Raw genomic sequence first — 21,786 nt, 5'->3', positions numbered from 1 at the left:
GAGGTTTGCAAACATGAAATAATAAATTAAAATACCTTTAGTTTTAATAACCTGTGATTTTATTAGAAGCATTGATGAAGGCTTTATGTATCCATCTATAACATTCTTCACCCAAAATGCATCTGCCATTTTCTGTTTTGCCTTCTACTTGGAATGGGCTGTCCTCAAACTCCTCTCACTGTTAGAAAAATAGTTAGTTAGTGAGAGATTTATTAGTTTCAGATTAACTTTGTCAATGTCAAGTCTCTTGTGAAGAAGCATTTTATTTTTACAGACCCTTTCACTCTTAAATACCCGAACTATGTTCAGCTTGCTAAGCACATCTTCCATTACGCAATCTTCTGAGATTTATCAGTAATTTACAGGGGTTAAAGTATAGTAAATTCTTCTCGAGTCCCCTAAACCAGAAGTTTCTAAATGGAGTATTCTTCATTACTTTTTGAATTAGTGTTGCTTACAGACATGTGTTTGAAATAGATCCCTGTCCTGTCTGCGTTTCTTTTTGCTGTTAAGTGAACATTAAAACACAACTCGAGTGATTAATGGTCAACATCAGTGATGTTTGCGATTGTATGACTAAAGACAGGAGGGCAGCTGTTTGGAGCAGCACAGTCACTGTTCTGCTGGACTGGCTCAAATAAAAGCCGACGAGATCCAGCAGGTCACAGTGTACCAGAGCACCAGCACTGCAGCCTGTTCAGTGTCCACTTTCTCTGCCTGCCCCGGTGTGCAGGCTCTGCTTTGGCCCCTTCTCTGAGCTACAGCTATGTGCGCAAGCAGGTGTCATGCCAGCTCCCCGGCCGGCCTGGGACAAATCTGCAGACACCCTCTGCGGGGGGTGGGTCTGCTCACGGAGGAGACCTGTGACCACTTTTTCCTTTTTTTTCCCAAAAAGAAAAAAGCAACATGCCAGGCTCTAGGGCCTACAGCCCTGTGTCCCCACGCGAGCACCCCAAGCCATCCTCCCTGGCGCTGAGGACACCCTGGCCTGGGCGCTCTGTGGGACGGGTCCCTGTGCAGGACAGCTCGAGGTGCGCTCTCTGGCCCTGCCCCGAGCCACCGCTCTCCTGGGAGGTGGGAGATGCACACTCGGGTGTCCTAGGGCCGAGAAGGGCACTGGACCCAGCCTCATCCCCCTCCGAGGCCACGCTTCTTCCAGCACAGGGCGGCGACGCCTCATCCTCCTCCTCCTAAAGCCCCTGGGACGGGCAGCCCCACCGAGAGGCAGCAACGGCCCCGCCGCCCCGAGGGCACCCAGCGCACCGCCCGTGCGGGAGCCTCCAGCGTGGAGGTGCCTGCCCACCGCGGGAAGCGGGGCTGCCGGCGCCGCCTGAGGGGTGACCGCCCCCCGCGCCTCCCCGGGGCCGGGCCGGGCGCCCCCCGCTACCGCGCCTGCGCGCAGCGGCCCGTCCCCGCCAACGCCCTCCCGCGGGCGGAACCCGGAAGTGGGCAGCGCCGGCGGCTCCCGGCGGGCCGGCGGATAGGGGGCCTCCGCCAGGCGGGCGCAGCCGGCACCCCGCGGCGGGGGCAGCGGTGGCTGGCATGGTGCTGGCGGCAGCGTGCCGCGCCCGCGTTGCACGGAGGAAGCCCGAGCGGAGCCGCGATGGAGATGCTGCTGCCGCCCGTGTGAGTGCGGCGGCGGGGCGGGCGGGGAGGCTGAGGGGCTCCTGGAGCCCGCCGGGGCGGTGGTGTGGAGCGGAGCGCTGTGCCGTGGGCTGGGGCGCGGGCCCGGGCCCGGGCCCAGCCGCGTAGCAGCGAGCTGAGCTGCTGCGGCGCTCCGCAGCCCGCCCGGCCCGTGGCGCAGCCGGCCGGCAGCCCCGGCCCAGGCGCTGGCGTGGGGGTCGTGTCGGCGTTCCGGCGGCGGAGCTGGTGTCTGGTACCCGGCGGGCCGGGGTTCCCCAGGGCCAGCGCGGCCGCCCGGGGTTTTGAAATGCCGCGTCGTGCCGCTGCGGTGCCCGCGTCGGCGGGGCGCTGGGGGCCGGGGCGGGCAGCGGGCGCGCTGGGCCGCGGGGGCGGCGGGCGCAGGGGCCCGTGGGCGGGCAGGGCTGCCGACACCCCCGCCCCGCCGCCATCCCCCGTGCCTCCCAGCTTGCGGGGACAGGGATGTTTTTTTTCCTTCCTCCCCCTCACTCCTTCTGCTTCCTCCGTATGTGGTCCTAAATTACTCCCGTTTGACTCAGCAGTCGTGCTCATCGCGCTCTCGGTTTTCTGGTTATTTAGTTAAGCATCTTTTGTAGTAGCAGTGCGCTAGGCAAGCCACAGATTTCCAGCTGCACTTCAGTTGGGTTCATCCAGTATTTTATTTGCTCCAGTTCAGCGTAGCTTCATCCTGCACCTTGAGGAGGTTGTGTTTTCAGGTACCTGTGGGTGAGACTCTTGGGAACTAACCGAAGGGTACCAGTTGCAGACAGCTTTGACCCAGCTGGTGAAATGGTAAGAGAGACTCAAGTAACTTCAGGCAGAGTAGCAGTTCTCATAACAGAAGGCATATGATTGAGGGTTTTGTAGGCTTCATTGCCTTAAAACAAAATCATCCTTTGTGACAAACTAATGAAACTTCAGCAAATGAATTTACAATTCATAGGAACTCCTCCATCTATCCCGGTTGCTTGGCAGCTCTTTACAGGCAACTCTGACCACTCTTTTTTTCTTGCCTGTCTGTATGTGATGTGTATATAGTCCTTATACATGTGCAGATATGTACGTGTCAGTATCTGATGCATTGCATTGGGATGTAAAAAGGTGCTGCAAAAGAAGTGTTCTAATGTTGGACATGATAAGTCAGTGGTATAATTAAAAGTTGTGTCTCTTCCTCACCATTGGTCTTTGGTGTTTTGAATGTTTCCTGAAATCACTGATTTTTGTGTATAATTTTTTTGAATGCTGATCACTACGTATGTCACATAATTTAGAAGAGTAATATTCAGTCTAAAGGAGTTTGCTAGATAGGATATCTTTTTTTTTTTTACCTCCATACAGCAGCATGTGTATGTGCTCTATAACATGTAACTTGGTTGTTTTTTTTTTTTTTCTTATTGATGCAAAATGGCTGTAGGTTACTTGGCCCCTTTCAGTAATGAGTTGTATCATTTTCAAAATTGAGCATGAAACTTTTAATTCATAGCAGTTTCATGGTACCATGTAGTAAGCTGGTAGTAGTGTGATTTCTGTAGATGGACCTTACTTTGTTAACCAGTGTTTTACAGAGACTTTTTCTATTCCTTTGTTGTTTGCTGCAATTTCATGCTGTTTTGCTTCAAAATTTTGTAGCGAGTTTTGGAATCATGAAAAGTAGAGCCAACTACTTTGCTTTGCATGTTGTAGTGCACAGGATATAGAGTTCTAGGTTAAAATCTTAAATTACCATTGAATTTTTCTTTTAAGCTTCTTTAGACATGCCCAAGTAAAAGTTTTAAGTGTGGTAGAGAGAGGCTGGAATTGGGAGTCAATGCATGTGTTCAGTTTGACTATTCTTACCTAAAGCAAGTAAGATTGAGTTTTCATTTGAAATCAGATCTGTGATGTATCTGTCAGTTGCCCCACCAAGTGACTTCAGTGACTTTGCTTATTTCCAGCTCAGAGGTTCAGGAATACGGTTACAATAGTGTAGGTGAAAAAATCACTGATGCTGAGCATTTTCTAAGTACTAGAACAATGTAATTTGCCTTGTAAGAATAACATTGTGATTGTAAACACGAAACTCATTGGCTTGGCATGAAAAAACCCCACTTGCTGTTTGGACAGTCCTAGTGACTGAGGGGTGTACGTAATCATTTTTCTATGAAGTTAGCGTCTGTAGAACTTGGGTATTTCTTATAGAAAGAGATAATTGTAGATAGAGCTAGTAATTTTTCACATTACTCAGTTTTTCTCTTGCTATTTTGGGTGGGTTTTTGAGAGTAAGGAAAATTAAGAGGTTGGTCGCTTTTGCTTTTTAAAACATTGAGTGGATCTGCAAAACTACCCATTTTTTCTCCTACTCACCTATGTCTCATGCGGCTGCTAAGGAACGCCTGGACGATTAATTACAGTAGTCACCATGTGGATTCCTGTCAGAGATGAACTGGGAGCTGCATGAACCAGTAAAGGGAGGTCATGGTGGAAGGGCAGAGAACGGCTCTTGTCTCGCAGGTGGTGAAGGCATTGAGAGACTGGGGTGATGGATGTTGTGTTCTGCGATCGATCTGTAGGGGCTCCAGGCTAAAAGTTCCCAAACCTCTGCTTCTCCCCTCGCTTCAGGGCTTATTGGAAATATTCTAGGGCATCATCTTCGTGTTTTCCTTAGTGGAGATTATTGTTAGCCCTGAGTGTCTCTGTCAGCCTCACTAATGTTGGTCACCAATTTATTGCTTCTTCGGGAATTCTACCTACTCCCTCACAGTGTCTGTAATAGGGAAATCAAAATTGCTTGGAGTAAAGAATAAGTGGAAGTGCAAATCTTTTCCTCCTCCCCAAGATGAAGGTGGAGAAAATAAGAGTGACAGAACTGGAGATTAGACAGCAGTATTCACTTTTTTCTTTCTTTCTCTCTCTTTCCAGATGTACCAAACTTTGCCATCAGAAGCCTTTGGATCTGAAAGATGATAACACCGAAATTCACTGTCCTGTTACAGTAAATCCATGGCACATGAAGAAAGCTTTTAAAGTTATGAATGAATTAAGAAGGTAGTACTTCATTGTATACATCTGCCTGGAGTCCATAATACATTTTTACTTTCATTTGCATTTATTAAGTTAATAATAATTGTTTATTTATTAGGAACATGCGATGCCAGAAGTGTAGCTGATGAGAAGGATTAAATATACAGTGAAGCGATAGCTGAATGATAGTCATGTGATGATACCTGTAATGTGTGCAGCATGTTTTTGCCCCTCATAACTTAATCAAAACTAGGTTTATGAGACTTGAAAAATACTTACAAGTTGTATTTAAGGAGTTAGAGCTACTGATACTGACTTATATGTAGTTGATCCTGGATAGATGAAAAGTGACTCCTTAGTTGAGCCTAAGGCTCTTTGTATGCCTGTTGTTGATTTTTGTGGTAGGCTGTGAACTGGAAAAATGTTAACATTTTCTAGTCTGGAGACACAGGTCACAGTTTAACAAATGTAAACCAACTGACAGTATGCTTTCTTTTCTCAGTTATCTTTTGCTTGCCCCTGGGAGAAGCTGATGAACTCCCACATCAAATGTTGACAGTAACTTTTCTCAATAAAGTTTTGTAAGACCTTGAGTGATATTACCACCAGTTTCAGCAAAACTGGGAGACTGGTGCTGATGCTCTTCTTAGCATCCATATTGATTTATTTTCTACATATGAGTAGGTGAGATGGTGTTGAAAACTGTGACAGCTGGTAGTTAGAGCTCACAACTGAGCTCTGGTAATTAGGACTCACAACTGTCACTGACAGTAATTCAGCTTTATAACTAACAGCAACAATGGAGAAATAAAATAAATAAAACACTTCTCTAGCATAGACTATTCTGGAGGGTGTGAAAATCCTGTAGTCCTTCGTTATTTCCCATATAAGATTAAAAACAGGAGAGGCTTCACGTAAGAATAAGACAGCCACTGATACCCTACTAAAGTATGCTGCTGCCTTTGATCTTTGCTGTTCTGTATGGGTAAATCTTTAATACTATGGTAGATACTGTGATCAGATCAATGTATTTATCTGGCTGTGACAGTTTGTACTGTAGTGGAAGACTGGAGAAAATCATACGCTGACTATAAATGACTTAAATCCAGCTCAAAGGCTTCCATAGTCTAAGGATAATGGAATAAGAGCAGAGACTATTTTTCTAGTATGTTAACAGGCTAGTTACCTTATGCTGGAATGACTGATACTTGTTGCTTTACCTTACTTACACCCTTGGCTTTTCCAAGGATCCCAGTAACCAGATTCAGTGTCTCAAAGAGTGTAATAGAGCCTGGCTAGATCCAGTAGCCGTGACTTCCTAAGGATGAGCAAGAGTTTAGATGAAGAAACAGTTTTCCAGAATGAATCTTATAGCAGTTTCAGAAGTCAGAAACCTTACCTGCATTTTATTGTATGGCATGTTAAAGAGATGTAGTCTTCCAGCAAAGTGCATTGTTGAAGGCTGTGGATTATTTTCAGAACGTGCCTTAGTTTCCATGGTTACTTAAATTCGAATTGCTGTAGAAGCAATTTGAGCAATTTTGTCTTACATGCATAAATAGTTAAAGTTGGAAGAGGAGCAGTGCCATGCAGACCTTTACTGTGGTTCCTGTTAAATAAGGTAGTTGATGCAGCAATGTTTACTGTTTAAGCTGAGTACAGCTTTTAGAACTGTAAGTGCTAATTAGATTATAATATTATAAACTTTAATATTTGTATTTATTTGAAATAATAAACTGAAACATTTTAGAAATGTTTCAGACTTCATTACTCTAAATGAAGACCTAATATTAATCAAGTAAATGGTATTTTCAATTTTATTGACTACATTATTAAAGTGGTTTCTATCTCAGTTCTTTTCATTAGTGTAGCACAAGCCGGTATTTGCTAGAGGTGTACGCCAGGAAGTGGATAACTAGTGAAGAAATCATCCGCTTAAGCATCTAAAGTACATTGGTTTTGGAATGCTTAAGTCTGTAAGTTTATATTACAGTTTTGGCTGCTGTCAAGTTTCCTGGTTCTGTTAGCTCATAAGAGGGTTTTTCTGTGCCTTCAAATTTTGATAAATTTGAGTAATTTTGTCCTTGGTAGTTTTTGTCATTTCATTACTCACCACCACCTCAACACTGAGTCAGAGAGATCATTAGGATAGCTAATTAGATCTTGACATGTGAAGAAATTACCCTCTGATGCCTGTCTTTCCTCTTCATTAGAATTTGCGTTTATCACAATGGAATTTGACCTTACCTATATTTGTTAAAATCCTCATTCTTACAAACAAGACTTTACCAAAATCTTTTGAAGATGTGGGTAATGACCTTTCTCTATATAAACCAATCAAGAGTAACCTGCAAGGTGGTAAACAGTTATATATTTGCCCCCCACCCCCCCACCCCCACCCCCACCCCCTATTTCTCATGTTCTCATGCTCTCATTTCCTTTACCAAGATGGTGTACCCCCCATGGCTCTCTTCATTCAGTTGCTCTATACGAGCAAATTAGTACGGTATCTCTTCAGAATGCAAGTTTTTCTAAAATAAATTGGTATGCCCTCATGAAATGAAGGTGCTGAGTTTCTGTGGAAGCCATGAGATGCTTGCAGCAGAGTACATGGTTAAGTTTATAAGCTTGTTTCTTTATTTAGTAGTTTATTTAGCTTGTCAGCTTTGTAGTAACGCAGGTCATATTCATTCACCTAATGCAGTTCCAGGTGAGCGATGTATCAGGACTACCTCTCAGTTACTATGTCTATATATGCCCAATATAATTAATTAGCTGCAGTTTTGCATTGGTGTAATTCTGTTGCTTCTGGCTTCATTGTTATTTTTGGTATTTCTGTGCAGCTAAGTATAAAACCTTTTGTTCCTATTGTCAGCGTTAAGTGCAGGTGTCTGAAAAAGCTGGGTATCTGATGACCTCTTATGTGCAGCTTTCTGTTTCAACTTTTGTATAATAAATGTGATGGTTGTTTTCAAGCTCCTCTGAATTGTGTGTTGCATCTGGCTATGGTCATTACCTTGTATTATACGTATTTTTTTGATAATAACCATATTGCAGGCCAAACTTATGAAATTTAGATAGTTGCTGTAGGTATTAAGAGCCGAAAGGGGGAAAATATTCTAATGCCAGGATTGCAATATGGCCACAAAGGTTAGTTGTGGCCACCAAAATTTTTGGGGTGTGACCTCCACAAGGCCGCCTTATTTGAGGCTATGCTAAAGCAATTGGGTGATTGCAGAGGCTGAGAGATCAGTTTTCTTTGGACTGAGGTGAATATCTATCTGAGCGGCTTGGGTGAGAGCTCTAGCTCTGTTGCAGCAAAATGCAACTGCTCTCCCCAGTCTCTGCTACAACTCTGCATGGTAGTTGCAAACTATCAGAAAGCCTGCACTTTAACTGCAATACATATTCAGCAAACGTAAAAATTAATCTTTTCAAAAGTGCTGATAATAGAGATCACTGGATTGACGTATAGCTCTAGCTCTGCCCTCAGGAATATGTTCTGTTAAATTGTACTTTCCCCTCTTCCCTTTGTTGCTCTGGCTCTGAGTTTTGTGGATTGTATGCTACTTCTACAGGGACAGTGCTAGCATGAGAAGGAAATAAAAGGGAACTGTGACTATGGCTATTTAGATGCTGGGAAGTTGCTGCCTTTTGGTAGTGTGCTGGTTTTGCTGTTTTTTCCCTACCTCCTCTTTCTATCTAGAAAATTGAATTATAAAGAGTACACGTGTGGTGGGTTTAACTGGAAGAGGTGTATCCAGTAGCTGTAAACTGCATTGGAAATGCCTATATTAGGGATAATTATAAATGAGATGTTACTTCATTGCAACAGAAGAGGGAGGAAATATGTGTTACAGTCGCAAAGGACAAGAATGCAAGTGGATGTAATAAAGATAAAAAGTCAGGCAAGATATGAAGTTAACCATAATAAATTCTAAACTGGTCAGAGTAGAAAAAATAATTGCTGTTGTGTGCATGGGCTGTGTATGAAAAATGCTTGGAAAACAGTAAATATAGAGATGATCGAGTAGCGATTTTGAACAGTTAAGTAGGCATGAGCTTCCAGTGTGATGGGACACAGGCATCACAACTGAAGTTTGGATTCTTTGTTATCTGTAAAGTCTTAATCCTTACCTCAATTTTTTTAGTGTTTGTATATATCAAATTCTTTTTTCTATCATAGTTATTCAAAGAGGCCCAGAGTTCCAGTGAGAAGGTTTATAAATTGGGCTGATACAAATTTTGGTTATTCAATGCAGAAAACTTCTGTGCAAGAAATAACAATTCAGTTGTTTGATTTTTAGAGAGTTCTGTGTACCCAAGTACCGTCTGTAATCCGACTGAGTAATAGCCGTGTGGTTGTGTAATGCGTTTAAAAACAATGCTTCCATCAACATTGTCTGCCTGCCTCTTTTGAGAGGGCATGGGAAAAGAAATTGTGTGTGATATTATATGCTTTTCTGTTGTAGTTCACTTATGTGAAATTGCCTTCTCTGGTATTTCTAAATAGTCAAAACTTGCTGTGTGATGTGACGATAGTAGCTGAAGACATGGAAATTGCAGCGCATAGAGTTGTGCTAGCCGCCTGCAGCCCCTACTTCCATGCCATGTTTACAGGTACCAAATGTTTCAATACTTACTTCTAATCCAATCCAACTGTATAAAGCACAAAATCAAATGACTTTTGCTTTTTAGGATCTCACTTAATGTTTAGATAAGCCAATAGGAACATTTGGGTTTCTTAATTTTTTTTTTTCAGTCTAAGGACATACTGGTAACTTATTCTTTGTTAGCATGATGAACGCTTTAAAAAGGCGCCTTCATTGAATCAAATTTATATATTAAATAAGCCAGGAATAGTAGAGTTGTGATACCCTTTAAGGCTGTAGTAATCTCACTTGTCCAAAAGAAGGTTAAAATAACTTTTATGTGAACTTTGGAGTAAATTATGTCCTTTAACAACTACTGCTGCTACGTCCTTCAGACCCCGAGTACTATAGGCTGTTAGTAGATAGGAAAGCTTTCTGTGGCCTTGGCAGCCTATAGCTGGAGTGCATGTTTTGCTATTTTTAGGGTAATTCTCCATGACAGGTGTACTCTACATCATTGCCACAGCTTTTCTGTGAAGGCTTGGTTCTGCCTCTCCTGGCTCCATGCTGGCCAAGTTACTGCTTTGCTGCTGCAACAGGAATGCTGAGGGCTTGCAAGGCTGAGATAGATTCGGCTTCATAGGAGCCTCCAGCTGAAGTCCTGTGCTGTGGGTTTAATTCCATAATAGTTATAAATCACATTGAAATCATGTGGAATTCGGTGTCAAAGTGAGGGTGCTACTAAATGCATGTTAAAATTAATTTCTGAATTTATGTCTGTTCCTTCTTAAATCTCATGCCAGTTTGGTAGTTAATGTTGACTGTCTGAAATTAACAGAATTCTATGCAATGTATTGCTTCTGACCACCAGCTCAGGTGGAGACAGAAATGTGACTCTTGGCCTGCCAGTATACAAGCAAGTTGGAGTTTTAATAACTTTAATTGTATGCAACTGGAAGACTGATGATATTGGAAATACTGTTGTGTCCTGGGGAAGCAGCTGATTATTCGTGATTTTATATACAAATATTTTGACACAACCAAAGCTAGAAATAGAGTCACTACTAGCAGCAACAATGCTTTAAAGTTGTGTGTAAAATTAAATATCTATTCCTCTAGTAGTTCTTCAAGTTTGCATTTGCGGTTGAGACAAACATTCCAGGTGACTGATACATTCTTTCTTAATTTTTACTGCTTTCTTTAATGTTAGAATGAAAACAGCTGCTTCTAAATTTCCTTTTCGTCACCTTAGTAACAGAGAAATGCAAGCCTCTTACATTAGTTCTGTATTAAAGATTAACTGTTGTTGACTGTCACATTGCAAATATTCTTTACTCAGAGTATAAGTTTTATATTAAGCTTTCTGTGGCAGACAAGAAATTTCTGCTTGCCCTGACTGCCCTTTCTGTGGAGAAGTTTGTGACTCATTAGGAGTGCCAGTGCAGCAGTGTCTGTGGCTGCTCGCCAGATGGAATCACTGAAATCTTGGTCCTTCCTTTGCTTCAGTCCCTTCTAAAATTTTTTGCTTTTTTTATGTTTTTAAATGCAGGTTGTCTTTGACCCCCAGTGGTGTGGGAGGTAGGAATGCTCACCTGAGTAATGGGTGGGAAGTGTCTAACCCATACATCTGTGGCAATGTTTGTGTAGTTGGTGAACCAAGTTGGTGGGGGTTTAAATAGAATTCAGCTGTGGCTTCAAGATTTATCAACAGATTTTATACTACTATCATAGGCTGCTTTCAGCAGCACCCAGCTGTGGTGTTAGTGCATTTCAGTCATTCCCCACAGAAAAAAATCCTGAAGCTCATCATAATTATCTCCATGAACCCTGCAATTCACACTTCTCAGGTGGATTTGTATTCTCATCCAGTAATCTGCAAGTTTGAATAAGCATGTTTGATCCCTTAACCAGATACAACCAAATGGAAAAGTTTCTTCATCCATCCAGAATAAAGCAGTGACTGAAAAGACAGTAAAACAATTGCACTTCTATACTTCAGAGTTACTACTTGTCTAGAAATTAGAAGCTTGTATTTGGACACATGTTTGCAGGTTACTTCCATGTTTCTCTGAGTCATTAGGTACTGACTGCTATGCAGGATGCGGTATAGCATTAACTGAGATCAAACCCTGGGGGGTTTTCTGTTTCCACTTGTTGCAGTGGTAGAAGGAGCCCTATTAAATACCAAGAAATAATAAGATATTGCCTTTTAAAGTTAGTAATAAGTAGAGGGGAAGAGAAAGATTAAACATCTGGGACTATGTTACCAGGAATAATTCTTCCTTCTGTATACAGTGAAATTCTTCAGAAATGTGTATTGCGATCTGAATTAAATACGCTTAAATGATTAGAGGAAAGGATTATAAAACATCAGTGAAGGGATACTTCAGTGGCCCAAGGGCCTGACTTGGGACAAGGTTTAATTTTCTGTTCTGCCAAGGCAGTTATCCTTAGGGAATTACCTGTTCTGTTCACTTCCATTCTCCATTTGTAAAATTCTGTTTAAGAAAAAAAAAAAAAAAAGAAAAGCCTTCCTTACATTACTTTGTGAGGAACCGTATAAGCTTTTTAGATAGCATTTTAGTAACTTCAACTCAGCTACTGCTCTGCTACTCCTGCTTGGGAGGTTGGATCAGTTCAGTGCTTTCCTTTCTGTTCACGATATATATGCTTTCCTGTCGCTGACAGCTCTGTGGAGATAGGGTGGTGCCGCTTCCCAGGCATGAACTGAGTTCTTCAGCAGGTTGAATTCTAGACTGAGACTGCCTAGCGAGTGAATCTATGGTTTTCTGTGTATGATCTGTCAAACAAGTCTGTATCGCAAGAGAGCTGATCTAGAACTGTAGTCAGACTGAGTGTCCATTTAACATGAAAGGTAGAAGCAAGTCTTTTTGTGGTTTGTTTTTTTTTTTTTTTTTTTTTGTATTCTGGGCTCTGTTGTTAAACAGAGAAGGTGCCGATCCGTGGCTCTAGAAGCCTTGATGCAAAATATGAAAACAAACCTAATATGCTTGCAGAATATCAAACTCTACTCTCCCACACACACAATTTTCCCAAAGGACCACCTCCACAGCAGCTTGCATAATAACTAACTTGCAGCATGCATGCTCTGGAGATCAATAGGTTTAATCTGTGTCAAACTAGAAGTAGAAACTTGGAATACAGGGCCTTGCAGAGAACACGCTGCAGTCATCCTTCGAAGGTGTAGGGATATGTTTCAGAAGAGCAGGTGAAAAAAGAAAGTTCTGCACAGGCTGGATTTCGCTGGTTTTCATCATCACTGCTTTCTGGAACGCTAGCAACCTGTTCTGCCATTAAGTAGTAGTATGTTGCTGTAGATGGTCTTCTGCACTTCTTACCACTTAAAGGGTTAATTTAAAATGCCCTTCCTTACCCTTCAGCTCAAAAAAGAAAAAAAGGCATGAATAACAATAAATTTCTCAGTGATGATCCGTTTGCCAAATGTGCTGGGTAAAATGCATTGTTTGGCACCATTCCTGGAGACCACCAGGTAACAAACAATGAAAATGTATATGTACTTAATAAGGAAATATCAGCAACGATAAGCATCTTCTGATTCACTTCCCCATCCTGTCTGCTTCTGTTGTGTATACATTAAATTTGTTACCTTGTTAATACCCTTATCTCTAGATGCCTAGGGGAAAGAAATAAGAATACATCCAATATAGAAGAATAAGAAACGGATGTATCCAGAGACTGGGATATATTCTTCCAGAGTTAAAGTTGATATATCTACCAACATAACTGATGTAGTTCATGTTTTACTTCCTAGTACGAGTCAATGCAAAAAGGGTTAAAGGTCTGAGATGACCAGATGTGTGGTTGATAGTTGTGGAGAAGGTTATAGTCATTACTTCAAAATGCATCTTTGGCCAATTATTTCAGATATAAACAAAATGTTGCATTTTGAGAAACTTATTTTAGAAGGCAGAAGCTATTTTGCAGGACTTTCTATGAAGATCAGTTGTGGCATATGGCCAATATGTCAGCCTCCACAAAATGAGATCCAACAAGTTTTCCCTTGCTTACCATTTTATCTTAGCTTGAGTTTTGACTGTTAAATCAGATCTGTAGCAGAGGTGAAATTGTTAAGGGAGTAATAAGTAGGCAAGCAAAGAAATATGTGTGTTAATTCTTCTGTGGGGATAGAATTTTTCTTCTTTAAATAAAATGACTCCAGACTGCATTTGGTATGTTCCTTCGATTAAGAAGTTAATAAGACTAGAGTATTTTAATGGTCTGCTTTGTCAGCAAAATGTTTTTGTATGGATTTGAAGAGTCTTATTTAGGTCGGATAACAATATTTTCCTGATATGGTACACTGGAGAATATAGGTCACCTGCAGTAAAAGTGTTAACCCAGGTAGCATTCGCATGATGGTAACAACAAAATCCTCCTTTCTCATTGAAGGGAGGAAGGAAAGAAATTGAATTGTTATTATTAAAGTTGTTTTACTATTGTAACTGGTGATACACAAACAGTTCTGCTGCTGGCAGAGGCAATTACTATTAAACTTTTACGTATGTGCTGTATTTCTATCTAATTTACTTGACTAATAAACTGTATTTGTAGGTGAGATGAGTGAAAGCCGAGCAAAGAGAGTTCGAATAAAGGAAGTTGATGGCTGGACTCTAAGGATGCTTATTGATTACATTTATACTGCTGAAATTCAAGTTACAGAAGAAAACGTGCAGGTAAGAGTGAGAATACTTTCTGCAACAAAAGAGATGTAATGTGCAGAGTCACTTATTTTTGTCAGTGTGGTTCAACTCCAACATGGGAAATCTCATCTGCAAATTGGAATTTTTTCAGACCTTGTGCTTGCAAAGGAAGTAGTCATGCTATTTAAATTCTGTGTCAAATTCAAAGACTATTGAAGTAAATGAAGAGTCAGTTGATTTAATGGGCTTTGCAAACAAACCTTATGTAATACAATAAAATAGATGGTCTACTCTGCCTAAAATTAATGCTGTCAGCCACCTCTGTACCACCCCCTCTCTGATACTTTAGTGCAATTTACATAAACAAAGTAGATTTGGTCCTAAATGTGAAAGTGTTCTCCAATTAAGTGGTTCTGTTTATTTTAATATATTTTTTTCCTGCTAGGCTACAGAATAAATTACTTTCTTCTGCTCAGTCTCAGTACCTTGCCAGTGGCCAGTTGTGTAGAAATTTTTAGGTACTGCTGTTTTTCTTTAAAATCAACCAATATCTAGCATGAAGATTTTGCCCATCCCACACAAACAGAGCTAAGCAGTTTTTCCAATTAGCTGTACCTTAAGCTGAAACTTCAATTAGAAGAAAACAACCACAAGCTTAGAAAACAGAGAAACATTACAACTTGAAACAAAATATCCTATTATTAAACCTTCCATATCTTAGGTCATACCATAAGTCTTTTAATTCTGCAAGATTAATTTCTTGTCACCTACTTCTTAAGGAATTGTTTACTTCTGGTCTGATGATAGGTGTATCTAGTGAAAAAACTGTCTGAAATTGTGTTGTATCTTGACGATATGGTGGTTGCACAAATCCCTATATCACTGTGGAAGACCTTGGGCAAAATCCAGAGGTGTCAGAGATTCCCTAATAGACCTCTTCTTGCTTGAACATGCTGGTTTTTCTTCTTTAAAGCAGAATATTCTGTCTTGCTGACACACCTTAATGACCTTGTACTTTTGATGCATAATACCAGACTGGACTTAACAGGCAGCATACTGTGTTTTGGCTGTAGGTGCTGCCTAGGAGGATGCATTTTAGCCCATCGTTTGCAATACTGACCCTTCTACATTCATGGGGAGGAAAACTCAGTGTTATGTTTCTTCCTCATACAGGATTCATTAAAGGCCAGAAATCTCAAGGTTTAAAGCTCCCAAGTCTGATAGGGCTTTCATTTTCACAGCTCCAGATTATCTGTCTGAAGATACAGCTGATGATGTTGGGGATGGTAATATAAATAATGTGGCCTGGTGAGTGATATTACAAGTTTGTGGTTACTTGAGTACTGAGAAGATAGTCAAGCTTTTAAGTAGATTTGGATTTATTTCAATATAGTTGTGCTTTAATGTTGATACTGAATATACTTGTAATATGACTGGTAATGAATGCAAAACTATTCTTACTTTGTCCCTTTCATCCTTTTTGCATTATTAGTACTAGATATGTAGTGTTTATTTGCATTATGGCAGAACCATACACTATAGAAAAAAATGAATATGCTGATGCAAGTCATTTTCCTTAAGTTTGAAAGCCAAGGTGGGAGAATTGTTACTGTGAATTTCTGGAAACTTAGAAACCTAGTGCAGGCTGTCAGGCCTTAGTTAAAACTATTCTCCCTATAAACGTGTTGCATGCTCTTGAGGTTAATTCTACCTCTCAACTTCTTGTCTGCATAACAGGAATAAGTATCACTAGAAGGTATTGTGAAAATTCAGTAATGGTTAAGGATTTATCTTGTAGGAATACAGAACCATGAAAACCTAAGATGCTGTGTAATACTGTCTCTCTAACTTTTTTATATTTGGGCTAATGTGCTGAACTGGAGCTTCAGCTTGTAGATAGCTGGTTATGATTCTTATTCTGATGCCCTTCATGGTATTCAAGTGCATTATTCTGTCTCTTCAGGTTATACATAGTAAGAATTGCTATTGAATTAATGTCTAATACATGATACAATATTGGTTTGAAAAGGGCGGGAGTGCTTCATGTTTAAGTAATGCAGAATTGCTGAGTACTCTTTGGTATTAAAATAGCTACATTGTATTTTTATGAAAACTAATTATAAATGAATAGTTAATGGTATAGCCAAGCTCACTGGTCCTTCTCAAGCGGCAGGTAACTATGAGCTTCTTTCATTAGTACCTTACTTGATCTAGACATGGACAGAAGATTGCTTCCTCATTGTGCCTTTGCAACTTTGAGTAAGAGCTGTTCGTTTCTGCTCCCTACTGTTGCGTTCTCACTTGTATGTTTTTGGGCAAGGAGGGGGGAGGTGTGGAAAAGTCAGGTGTAATCAATGATTGAGTTGAAACTATCAACACAGGAGGCCCTCAGCACTGGTGGTTATCACTACATTAGTTAAATACTAAAGAACATTTGTTCTTTTCTTCAGTTCTTGGTTCAGTAGGATCCCCCCCAGCCTCCAACAGTAAGACAGCTGGTATATGAACATGATGAATGTATGTTCTTGATTTTCTTCTAGTATCTGTCCTTCATTTAGAAGGAGTTATTTTATCATTCATCTCTAATGGCACTCGATTCACATAATGCTGTACCAGTGTTTCTGTCATATTTGCATATTATGTCACGTTTTCCTATGTTCTCAACACTGTGCTCTTTCTTCTTTCCTTTTTTTTATGAAATTAAATGTCAGACTTATTGCAATATCACATTTTTCATGTTTTAAAAAGGGAACATCAAAGTTAATGTTTTCAGAAGGCAGATCAACTTTCTTGCACATCAATTTTTTTCGATTTCCATATAGGTATTAACTACACGCAGTGCACAATGTGGGAGAGTTAGTTACTATAAGAAGCTCATGCGTGAGTAACTCTCCCACGCTATGCCTATGCATTTTAGCATGTATTTAGTCAGCCTTATACCTAGGGCCTCTACTGAGCACAAATATATTAGAGAGGAAGTTCCTGCAGTTATTCGCGGGTTGTGGATTTGTTACGGGCTTTAGAGGTCAGCCTGATACAGGGTGAGTGGGATGTGATTGGGGTAAACATGGGATAAAGTTGATTGTGTTCCGTTCTGATTCCATGCTACATACAGTTCTCTGTTCCTGTAGTTGTGCTGATACTACTGTTTGCTGGACTGCATTATAAACCAGATCACTGAACTTTATATAAAAAACCTGAACAACACAACACTCCTTTTCCCCTCCCTCCCCCTCTTCCTTCCCCTCGCTTTTTTTTTTTGGAGTTATTCTTAACTTGGATCACTTCAAGGATCTGGTTTATAACATGGCTCTGCCAGCTGTTGTGTTCACACAATACTGTGATTTAGAGTATTGAAGTGTGGGAACATACACCTGTGTTGGGAATGAACATTTCCCTGCTGCCTGGGGAAAATATTACATGTAGCTTCACTTTGTACCTACCGATAGACATGCTGTCTTGCTTTTGAACAAGAAGTATGCATGAGAGATAGCAGAAGAGAAAATCACAAATAATTATATTCTTACAAAGCTCTATCCTGGCATATTTTTGCCTTTAAAGAATTTTGTTAGGTACAACTAACACAAAGTCCAAAATCCTGAACAGGATCCTTTTTAATATGTATAATTTTTTGTCTTCATTTTCTGAAATTATTAAAGAACAATGTTTGCATAGTAATAAGCGTATTAATAAACACATGAACACACAAGTGTATGCATCTTTCTTTTGTAACTTTTGCTGTTCACAGAGATTGCCATCTAAAGTATAAGACATGCTTCCATTTGTATGGTGTCATGTGTCATGGGCATAAGAGTTGACAGCACATTTGATTTGAAATGCTGTCAAAAGGTCCAAAAAAGCAGCTGATTTCCCTAAGAAATCCTCAGAAAAGATCCTCGTGTTGTTCAGACTTTTTACTAAGGCAGTCATTCTACAGTATGATATTTGGTAACACGGGCTTTGACTATTCATGCTGTACCTCATCACCTGTAGGGTTGACTGGTTGAACAGTTTTGCAGGGCTGTTGAATCCTGAAAAGTCCTCTATCTTGAAAATGAACAGATACCCCCCACAAAAACCCAGAGAAGTCCCATGGCTTATGAAAACAGACGTGTGCTTTTCAAGGTGGTCAGCTTCTGAATTTTGTTCGTGGCATGACTCACAAACAGTTGGATAGGGAGGACTGAGGAGCACAAAGGAAGAAGGAATGGGAGGTTACAGGGAGTACCATAAAAGATAATTGCTATTGAACTCTGTAAAGTGAAATAGTAACTGAATGTATCTAGTCTTGGCAGAGAATATTTAATCTAACAGTGGAAACTTTATAACAATCCTTATGTAGTTTGTTTCAATTGCTTTAATAGCTTTTCCAGTTAAAAAGATAGTATGTAACTTAAATCTTCTTTGGGCTGTACTAGACCAATTTCTGGTACTTCCTTCTGTTGTCTTGTAAAGCAACTTCTTGCTAGTTTTGCTGTAATAGTCTTACATATTGAAAGACTGTTCTCATTCATATTTTTTTTTTCTTTAGACTGAACATCATAAGTTTTGGAGGCAGTGCTTTCTAAATCTTTTACCATTCTTCTTGCTCTTCTAGACTCTTTCTGTTTCACTTATACCTACATTTTTAACATGTGATGGCCAAAATTGGACCCAGTAGTCCATTGAGGCCTTGTCAATGCAGACTATAAAGTAGTACTGTAAAGTACAGGGCCTGTTTCTTCATGTCATTGGGTGGGATCTCCTTTCCGGTAACGACATTGATTCTAGCAGTCACTTTCTCTTTATGCCAGTCAAGAGAGAGAGAGAATGAGAACATGAAAGCGGTCATCATGCAGTGGGAGAAGGAACTTGTGGCTACCTCTTAATTTTGGTAACTGCCAATTTGAGTGATTTGTTGTAAGTGTTTGTGTTAATTAGCATAATACTTCTAATAAACCAGAACCAGCAGAAGTCATTATCTGGTTGATAGTAGTAGAGTGTCTTTCAATAAGCTTAGTGGGCAAGACTTCTGTTTCACACCAGGACCTATCTGTTATGAAGAGGTGCCAATTTGCAAGTCTGTTTTCCACATGTTAAAACTGGTTTCAATCATAAATGTAAAGAAATTAATTATTTGCATTTTGGATAAATATTTAATTCTCTTTTTAAACTCGGCAAGAACAGAAAGGAATGGCCTACTGAAAGTCTTGTAAACTTACATCTGATTTGGGGAGGAGAAGAAAGATGCGTACAAGGCATTTTTAAAATGTTTGAAAGAAATATGTAGAATATCTTTTGAAGACACCATTACACAGAACAGAATGCATACGAATGAATAATCCAGACTTGTTACTGTTGAGGAGGACAAAAAAAAAAACCAAAAAAACAACAAACCACCATGGAGTAGATATTAGTTCCAATAAAATGTACTAAAAATATATGCCAATGTAATATGAGGTCCATGTAAACATAGGGTCTACTTTTACCATGCCTAATCTTTACTGGACACTAATGTAAAGGCAAAAATAAAATTCCGTGCAGCCATATAACATTCCTTATTTGTTCTTCTGCTGAGCACCAGAATAAGCTCAGATCAAAATATTCAGAATAAATTGTTGTATTATATTTAGAAGTGGCCTGCTTATGGTGCATGACGTGCAGTTTTATGTGGGTGGGACATGTGAAGTGACCTTTGTTTAAGGGCTAACAATTCTGAAACTGTTGTATTACCAGAATATCAGATTTGGTAATGAAGTTGGTTTTTAAATCATGCCTGTGTCTCATGATGGTTTCAGGTTCCCTCCTTCAGGACCCCTTCCACTAAAGGACAGGTACACCAGTTTACAGGAGTTCAGTTAAAAAGGCGATTCAGTATCATGATGGAATTGCTAGTTTAACAACTTACTACTGCACATCAGCTGAACAACAGCAGCTGTTTGTGAGTGCTTTGAGCTTGAAGAAAATATAAAATGACTTAGGATAAGCCAGTTTGTAAGACTCATTGCTTTATTTCATATTTGCCACAGTCTTTGAGGACTTACATGATCAAATTACTAGAGCTTAAATTCCAGTAATCTTCAGAGCCATACTGTCTTTGTATCTGAGCTGAAAGTCAGAATACTCCTAGAAATATTTTGATGCTTGTCAGGCTTTATCCTCAAAAGAAATATTTTGTGTGTATGAACTGGTGACTAAACTAACAGTCTTTATATGAGTTAGCAGCACTGTGATGTGTAAAGAGCATAAAGCATGTTTTTTAAAACAGTTTCATTTTAGATGCCTAACTTGGAATGTTTTTCAAGAGTTTCTAAAGCTTACCAATAAACTATACCTTTGAACACTAAAAAGCATCTCTTTTCCCTTGTTGAATAAAAAGATGTCCCTAACCTTTAAAAGGGGTATATTCAGTTTTCTTTATGAACATAGAAAATTTTCTGGTTTAAATGGGGTAGACTTTTTTTTGTTTTTAGAACCGAAGGCTGACTACCCTTTTCAAATGTGTGATTGGGCATCGTAAGAAGAGAGAGTTCATTTCAGTACTTGAACAGAGACGTGCATTCTGTGTCCTGGAAGTATGCCTGCTGCTGTGTAAGTGGGTGGGAGAGATAAAAGAAATATTGATTCAACTGAACTGAATGCTGTGAAGCTTTCACTGAATCTTATTGTACTGTAGGTTCTGTTTTAAATATAACATTTTATATATATATTTTTTATATATAACTGCTTTGAAACAAAGTAATGCTGCAGTTGCTTCCACGGGAACTTGACTGTTCTTGAGAGCCTATGAAAGAGATGCCTGGAAAAAAAATGCTACACTTGATTTAGGAACCTAAAAAGGGCAGGAAGGGAATAAGTTTGACCTTGATGCATTTGCAGATGTGCCTCTCTAGCCACCTCTTCTTTAAGGACTTTTTGATAACCAGGGAAAGTGAAACAGCTTAAGTGAAAGTATATCTTGAAAAGAGGCAATGCTAGGTAGGCTGGATCTAGGCAATTACGGCCCTGTTGGTCATGATTAACAACCTTGCATGTCACCAGGAGACCAACAGATAATTAATATAAATCCATTGCCTCCCCAGAGCATTCACTCTACTGAAATGCAGGGCTGCTTAAGAAGAGTGTATCCTGAATTAACAGCAATCGCTGAATGGTTTTCAAATAGACTATTATACACTAGACAGTGCAATTTGGTGTTGAGAGTATGGGTAATGATAGCCATTTTCCTGGCTAGAAGCAGTCACAATCTTCTAGCAGATGCAGATAACTTAATAAAACTATTACTGCAGTACCACAGGTTAAATTTGGCATCCCTTAAGTTTGCAGGCTGGTTGTTGATAAAAGCCTTTTGTTTACTTTCATTTGCCTCTATTTACTGATTACACAGTTGCCTGATGACAGCATTTTAAAGTCATTCTTCAGAGAATACCTGTATTTCCCACTGAAGTCTTCACTATGTTATTTATTAATTGAATACGATTTTGAGTTCCTAGATGCATGTTTTAAGCTGGTGTTCTTTTCCCCCCACAGTTCTTTGTACAGCTATCCTCTTACATCTCTACAGTACCTGGGCAGCCACTTACAACTTTTTCATCTTGGTTTAGCTTCCAAAGTCTTTCCTGCAGTACATGGCCACTTGCATGTTTGGTGCTGGAGACAGACTATTGGGCCATGTGAATATCCTTCTGAGCTGGTTTCTTGCTAAACTCTGCAAGCTTCTAAAGAAGAATGAAGTTAGGTCAGATAATACCAACGCTATTGAATGTAACAGTGATACTTTTTGTTTCCTTCTAGAGAACTTTTTTTGGAGTGAATGAGTTTAAGTTGTTTCTCTTACTGTCCCTAAAAAAGTGGAGCAATATCGCACTGATTTCTCTGTCAATAGCTGCAGT

At 40.1% G+C, this 21,786-nt stretch overlaps 1 protein-coding gene across 5 annotated transcripts in view; it reads left to right on the top strand.

Moving 5' to 3' along the window:
• Window positions 1-1,473: 1,473 nt before the first annotated feature.
• The window catches only part of KLHL2 (kelch like family member 2), a 62,448-nt gene continuing 42,135 nt past the window's right edge, over window positions 1,474-21,786 (top strand). For 4 of the 5 annotated variants that reach the window (XM_068403413.1, XM_068403412.1, XM_068403415.1 and 1 more), the window contains exons 1-4: window positions 1,474-1,626; window positions 4,540-4,665; window positions 9,155-9,261; window positions 13,827-13,948. In XM_068403413.1, coding sequence (XP_068259514.1) covers window positions 1,604-1,626; window positions 4,540-4,665; window positions 9,155-9,261; window positions 13,827-13,948 — 378 coding nt within the window. In that variant the 5' untranslated portion in view covers window positions 1,474-1,603. Of the gene's footprint in view, window positions 1,627-4,539; window positions 4,666-9,154; window positions 9,262-13,826; window positions 13,949-21,786 lie in introns of those variants that run through there. The other variant, XM_068403416.1, reaches the window with a different exon arrangement.

The sequence above is a fragment of the Nyctibius grandis genome, chromosome 6 (assembly GCF_013368605.1).
Source record: "Nyctibius grandis isolate bNycGra1 chromosome 6, bNycGra1.pri, whole genome shotgun sequence".
In the NCBI taxonomy this organism is placed as follows: Eukaryota; Metazoa; Chordata; class Aves; order Nyctibiiformes; family Nyctibiidae; genus Nyctibius; species Nyctibius grandis.
This window is presented reverse-complemented; position numbering and strand designations above follow the sequence as displayed.